At 64.4% G+C, this 6956-nt stretch overlaps 1 protein-coding gene across 1 annotated transcript; it reads right to left on the minus strand.

Annotated features, from left to right (window-relative positions):
• Positions 1-532: 532 nt before the first annotated feature.
• Positions 533-5066, minus strand: ABHD17A (abhydrolase domain containing 17A, depalmitoylase). The gene is made up of 4 exons (XM_054290978.1): positions 4693-5066; positions 3198-3392; positions 2281-2460; positions 533-1442 (listed from the first exon to the last, which is right to left on the minus strand). The coding sequence occupies exons 1-4, from the start codon at positions 4995-4997 to the stop codon at positions 1217-1219; spliced, it is 906 nt and encodes a 301-aa protein (XP_054146953.1). The 5' UTR covers positions 4998-5066; the 3' UTR covers positions 533-1216.
• Between the last annotated feature and the right edge of the window lie 1890 nt (positions 5067-6956).

A 6956-nucleotide genomic window follows, 5' to 3' on the forward strand; every position in this document is an offset into this window, starting at 1 on the left:
TCCCTGGGGCAAATTTCCTGCGTGCTGCTGGGAGGACTCTGTGGGACACCCCTGCACCTGCCCCCACGGCCTGAGCACCCCCAGAACCACTGAGGTCCCCACACAGCTCTGGTCAGAACTGGGCCTCGAGCAGGTCAAAAGTAAGTTTTGCTCTCCCCAGGACCAGTCTGTGTCCACCCTCGCTGTGCTGGCCTGGTACAGAGCAGGACATGGGGACATCCCCCTTCCCCTGTGGCACACCCAGCCCCAGGAAGGCTGAGGCCATCCTCCACCCTAATGACACAGGAGAGGGGAATGGGCTCCTGCTGTCCCCAAGTCCCACTGGACACACAGAGCTTTGGTCCCAGGGGCATCTTCCCTGCTCCTGTTGGCACTTTGGGGTCACCCTGTCCCCAGAGGAGGGTGACAAGCACTGGGGATCTGGCCAAGGGCAATCTAGGGAAGGTGCTGAACAGGGGAAGGCTGAGGGGCCAGACACCCTGGGGCTGGCTCAGGAGCCCCCAGGGGTAGCCAGGGAAAGGGCACACACAGGTGAAACGTTAAACCTCTGCTCTTTATTTGCTGCCTGCTTCCCTCGCCCCGAGGAGGCTTCCAGGGGTGACCTGAGCACCAGGAGTGCTCTGGGAAGGCCGAGCAGCCCAGACTGGAGGAGGTGTGGGGCAGGGGGCACCTCCTCCATGCATCCCCATCGTCCCCGTGGGGACACGGCTCTGCCCCAGCCGGGGTGAACACCGGGCACGGCCAGCGCTGGGCCCGGGAAAGCTCCGTGGAGAGCAGGAACTGCCACCTCCCGTGTCCCAGGCACGGGGACACCGCGAGGGGCCGGCCCAGCCCCTCTCCAACTCGCCTTATTGCTATGGTCAGAGCAGCAGAGCGGCCGGGAGGGACTCGGGACGTCGCCGGTTTGGGAGAGGGGACGAGGACGTGTCTGAAGCCAAGGATCCACCCCCGGAGGGTGGGCTCATGTCTCTGGGGAGGGGCAAGGAGGGAGCTGCCGTCTCTGGCCAGTGGTGCCAGCAGCGCCAGGCTGGCACCAGCAGGGAGGAGAGCTGTGCTCACATCTGAGAGCAAACACTGTCCATTGCAGGGCCTCCCGCCCTCTCCTGAGCCTGGAGCCGAGGCTGAGCAAACTCATTACAGCTCCAGCAGCAGGAACTGGGGAGAGCTACTGGGAGAACTGGAGAAACAAGCAGAACCCCCCTGCCTGTGGCCCTGGCTAGTTGCGTTGGCTGGCCAGCTCCTGGGAGATGAATTTCCGAAGGCGCTCGAGGTACTGGCTGTAGAGTTCAATGTCATTGTGCCCCGCCCCGTCCACCCACAGCGGCTCCACGGCCTTGGGGCAGCGCTCAAACAGCGCCAGGCCGTGCGAGAAGTCGATGACTTCGTCCTCTGTACCGTGGATGATGAGCACAGGAGAGGTGATTTTGGAGATCTTCTCGATGCTGTCAAAAAGGTGGGTGGGGGAGAGAGGAGAGAGGGGGTAAGCACAGGGAATGGGACACTTCCACTCCTCCTGCCCCCAAAACATCCCCTGGGACAGGGACCAGGAAATGCTCTTTGATCGTGGCAGAGCACAGGGACAGGGAGGGACACAGAGCTTCTGCCAAGGAAAAGATCTGCCCCAGTGTGACAGACAAGGAGCAGACAGCAGTGACAACATCCCCGTGGGACCTCAGCAGGGCTGATGGGAACTGCTGCAGGACAGCCCTTCCCTGCTGGGCTCTGAGGAAGGGAAGCACAGGTCCCAGCCCATCCCAAAGGCCACGTGAGGCCACCAGGACGCAGAGCGTGGGCTGGTGGCTCCCAGCCACAGCTTCCGGCTCAGGGACTGTCCCCTGGGCCCCACGGGCCTGGCTGCAAGGGACAGGCAAAGGAAGAGCTCAGCCTCTCAGCACCCCTCCTGAAATCTGAAGAGCAGGAAATACCCCAAGGAATTACTCTTGGGGGACAGAGGGGTCCCAGGGACACCCAGGGCTTGTGACACCTGACAGGGGCCAGCGGCACAGCCCCAAAGCTGGTGGGCAAAGTCACTGGGATGGGGTGACCAGGAGGTGATGGCACAGGGAGTGGGGCACACACACGGCACGGGGAGGGGGCACAGTGACCCCAGGCAGGGCTACAACTCCCAGAGGGCACCAAATACAGGGCAAGAAGATTCCGAAGGGATATTTAAACCTATCACAAAAAATGGCCCATATGCCACATGTCCCCTGGCTGTGCCCAGAGCTGCTCTGGGCACTGCCCCTCCAACCCCCCATGCCCCCTGCCCAGGGCACTCACTTGGGGAAGGCATCGAACCAGTAGGTCTTCTTGGTGTCGGGGAAGGCGACGCGCATGCCGGAGGTGAGCGGGGAGTGCAGCACGATGGCCGCGCACTCGTAGCGCGAGGCCAGGTCAACCGTGGGCACGGTGCCGATGCTCTGTCCGTACAAAATGATGTTCTCCGGGCTGATCCCGTACCTGCATGGGACAGGGCAGCTCAGTGGCACGCAGAGACGGCTCAGGGGTTACTCTGTGCTGGTCACTGCACCCACAAGGCTCCTGGCGGGGTCTGGGGTCTGTCTGTCCCCTGATCCTCCCCAGCTCCTCATGGCTGGGCCCAGAGCAGTTCCCTGTGCTCCCAAAGGACCAGGGAGCAGCCAGGGCTGAGCTGCCAACTGAGATCTGGGGGATGTCAAAGCTTTCCCACACCAGGTCAGAGTTACAGGGTGTTCAGAGCCTGGACTGCAGCCAGTGGGGCAGCCCCAGCTCTGGATCACACCATGAGCCAGGCCTGAGGAAGAGGAGGCAGAACCTGGCATGGAAATGCACCCCAAACCTGGCAGGGGAACCAGAGCTGAGCCTGGCACAGGGCTGCACCCCAAACCTGGCAGGGGAACCAGAGCTGAGCCTGGCACAGGGCTGCACCCCAAGCCTGGCAGGGGAACCCGGGCTGAGCCTGGCACAGGGCTGCACCCTAAGCCTGGCAGGGGAACCCGGGCTGAGCCTGGCACAGTGACACAGGAAGCACAGCTTGTGCCAAGGTCATGCCCCGCAGCATCCCTGCCCCTTGAATCCCCCAGCTGCTCCCTCTACAGTTTTCCAACCACCCCTTCCTGTCTCCAGCAGCCCAGGGTTCCCCTCCTGGGAGGTTTCCTGTTTTGCAGGCTGCTGAGCTCAGCGTTTTCCTGCAGGGTTTCCACGCTGTGCCCGCTCACCGCGTGCGCAGCGCCTGCCACGCGGCGTCGATGTCGGAGTAGAGGTTGCGCTCCGAGGGCCGGCCCGTGCTCACGCCGTAGCCGGAGTAGTCGTAGGAGAAGATGTTGCAGTTGATGCGCGTGCCCAGCCCGATGTAGAAGCTGCTCATCTGCCCCAGGTCCACGGCGTTGCCATGGGAGAAGAGCACCGTGTACCTGGGATGTGGGTATGGAGCGTTAATCTGGGCTCTGCTGGAGCTCCAGCAACCAAACCCTGCACACAAAGGGCCAACGCCCCTCCAGCCACCAAGGGAGCTCCTTGTGACACCCCCAGACCCTTCCCTGACAGAGCCAGGGGCTCACTCCCAGCAGGAACAGGCAGCTTGATGATTCTGTTGAAGTTTTTGAGTCTATTTTTGGTAAAAAGCTCAGGATTTGGGGCCGTTTGCCCAATGGGGATTTCAAGTAAGAATTCTGACAGCGGGTTTTTTCTCTCCTGAGCCTGGCAAGACACCAGATGCTGAGAGAGAAGTGAATTGTGGGAGTGACAAGGCACAAGAAATTTCCACCATAAGGGGAAAAACAATGTTAATCATAAAAATTAACACTAATAGCAGACTGATGAGAGCTTGGCTCCCTTCTGCCAGAGGGAGGGAGCAGGACTCACTCCCTGCTGAGCCCCTGCAGCTGGTCTGAGGGGTCTGTGGCCAGGCTGAGCCTCCAATCCTGGCCTGGATGCCCAGGGAGCCCCAGCTGGAGTCAGTGAGAGGATGAGCTGGGGGAGGTCAGCCAGCCAGCAGCACCTGATACCCCATGGTTTGGCAGGCCTGGTTCCCCCCAACCCAGGCTCTCCCCTCCAGCCCTGCAGCCTGGGATGCTGGTCCTTGAGGACCTGTTGTTGCTGGGAGGACGCAGGAAAGGGGTCAGCTGAGGTGACATGGCCACCCTCTGCACCTGAACCCCCAAACTGTGTCACTGCTCAGGGAGCAGCAGCCAAGTACCCTCCTGGCAGTAGGAGGGGGTCTCCACCCCACACTCCAAGGTGCCAGTTCAGACCCATGGCAGTGACCAAACCCCTCCTGGCTTTCACTTCCATCACTCTGTTCCTAGAGGAATCAAATGTCCCTGTGAATCTGACTAAGCCAGGCTCTCCTGGCTGGCACATGGTCACCATGGGGAGAAGCAGCTGGTGCAGCCACCCTGGTGCCCCCAAGCTCTGTGCAAATACCTGGAGCATTGCATCACTGCCATGACACAGGGGCCTGTGAGACAGCCTGGGGAATCCCCACACCCCACAGCCTCAGCTTTGCCTCTGCTCCTGCTTTAACCCCACTGCCAGGGCGGCCAGACCGGTCCTGGGAGCGCAGCTCACCCGTCCCACTGGAGCCTCCAAAAGCCCGGGACAGGGCCAGGCAGGGCCAGCTCCTCCAGCCAGGGGAAAGAGAGGCCAGGAGCCCCCAGGGCAGCCCCGGGGCAGCCCAGCAGAGCCCCGGGTGGCACACCCGCCGTGACTCACCTGGCGCCGGGCACGCAGCGGACGTACATGCAGCCGACGCGGTTGCCCCGGCTGCTCTTGGTGACGAACACCTCGATGTTGTCCAGCTCCCGCTGGGAGTACTGGAAATCCGCCCTGTCCTTCAGGTGCAGCTTCCAGCGGCCCGCGGCGCCGCGCAGGGAGCCGGTGCTGCCCACGGGCTCGGGCTCGGGCACCATGGCGTAGGTGGGCTCCGGGGGCAGGAAGGCCAGCTTGGCCGCGATGCGGCTGGGGCAGGGCGGGCAGCAGAAGAGGCAGCACAGTTGGCTGATCGACAGCCCGTTCATGGCTGAGGCGGGAGGGGAGGCGGCCGCGCCCGGAGCGAGGGAGGATCCCGATCCCACAGAGGCCGGAGACGCCCCGTCCTCAGCTGGCCCTGGGCACGGCTGGCGCCGGCCGAGCAGCGCGGGCCGGGGCTGCCGTGTCCATCTGTCCGTCCGGCGGCTGCGGGGCCCTGCGGGCAGGGCGGGGATCTGAGGGCTCTGTCTGTCCCCTCCGTGACCACACGTGTCCCCGCAGTGTCCCCCCGCGTTCCCTCCCTGCAATCCGAGCTCCTGCCGCACTCGGCAGCCCACGCGGAGGGGGCGAGGACGAGCGCGCATCCCACGCGCGGCACCCCCGCGGCAGCCACACGGCTGGTGGGACAAAGGACGCGGCTCCCCCGGGGCCACCCAGGCGCTCGGGAGCGCCGAATCCCGAGGAAAAAGGGGAAAGGGGAGAGGAAGGGGGGAAGAGGGAAAAAAAAAAAAAAAAAAAAAAAAAAAGGCAACTATTTTCTGCAAGTTTGGGCACAGGCTTGAGCTGAGGAATGTCAAACCAGCCCACACCCCGAGGAATTCGCTCCATCTGCTTCCGAAGGCCTGGGAAAGGGGAGGAAAGGGTGGAAGAGGGATATGGCACTGAGGCTGGGATTCGGCACTGAAATGAGCCAAAATACCGGGAGCGATGGGATGCCCCGCGCCCCGGTGGGAGCCCCGTGATCACCCACAGCAGGGCCAGGCCGGGGTGACACCGGGCACGTGGCAGCCGTGTCCCTGCCGGGGCTGGCACTCCCGGGGCAGGACGGGGTGTCCGGCGGCACTACGGGCACTCACACCGCGTGTCACACTCGTGCCGTGTGTCCTGCACACGCTGGGACAAAGCCAGGCACCAGCTGGGGACACCCCGCCGTGGGTGGCCAGCCCTGCCCGGCCCCTGCCCCGACCCACCACACACACACCGACCCCACACCCACCGAGGGGGGATCCCCGCTGTACGGACCTCTGTGGGGCCCCCACCACGGACTGGTGGGGCTCCCCCCTCCCCTGGCAGGAACGGGACCCCCACCTCGCACACCCTGTCCAGACTATGGGACCCTCACCCCGCACACCCTGACCGGGTTCTGGGACCTTCACCCCGCACACCCTGACCAGGCTGTGGGACCCTCACCCCGCACACCCCGACCGGGCTGCGGGACCCCCACCCCACACACTCTGACCGGGTTCTGGGACCATCACCCCGCACACCCTGACCGAGCTGTGGGACCCCCGCCCAACACGTTTCCCTCCATTGCCCGCTGCTGGCCTCCCCCCAGCACTGACCCTTCCCCCCCACCCCCTCGCAGGGAGTTCTCCCCTTCGCTGTCCATTGTGGCCCTCCCACCCTGCAGACAAGCATGGAGACGCCCCCCCCACACTGACCCCCCGACTGCTGTGGTGTGGACCCCAATCCCCTCTCTGATCACTGGGGGACGCCTGAGCAGTGGGACCCCTCCCCGATCACTGAGTGCGTGTCCCCCACAGCCCCACTGGAACCGACCTCCCCCCACTATTGAGGGGTCCCCGTGCGCCCCCACTGCCCCTGCCCGCACCGCCGGCTGCGGGCCACGCCGCCCACCGGAGCCTCTCCCGCCTGCTGGGGGGCTCACCCTGCCCGGCCTCTCCCCTCCCCTGCCCGCTGGGGGGGTGCCGCACCCTCACTGACCCCCCCAAACCGACACTGACCACCGCATCCCCCCCTCACTGACCACTGCATCCCCCATCACTGACCACTCTGACCACTCTGCCCACCCCTCACTGACCACTGCGTCCCCCCCACAGTGACCACTGTGCCCCCCACATACTGACCACTGTCTCCCCCCCACACTGCTCACTATTTACCGCCCTCACTGACCACTGTCTCCCCCCAACACTGACCACTGTATCCCCCCCCGCACTGACCACTGCGTCCCCCCCACTGTGCCCCCCCACACTGACCACTGCGTCCCC

This window comes from Melozone crissalis, unplaced genomic scaffold, assembly GCF_028551555.1.
Source record: "Melozone crissalis strain CALT ecotype California unplaced genomic scaffold, PUWL_Pcris_2 ptg000088l_1, whole genome shotgun sequence".
In the NCBI taxonomy this organism is placed as follows: Eukaryota; Metazoa; Chordata; class Aves; order Passeriformes; family Passerellidae; genus Melozone; species Melozone crissalis.

Coding starts and splice junctions, on each gene's coding strand:
- ABHD17A (XM_054290978.1), bottom strand. CDS start 4,997: ATGAACGGGCTGTCGATCAGCCAACTGTGCTGCCTCTTCTGCTGCCCG. Junction 3,393..4,692: donor CGCTGCGTGCCCGGCGCCAG/GTGAGTCACGGC, acceptor CCCACATCCCAG/GTACACGGTGCTCTTCTCCC. Junction 2,461..3,197: donor TGGCAGGCGCTGCGCACGCG/GTGAGCGGGCAC, acceptor TGTCCCATGCAG/GTACGGGATCAGCCCGGAGA.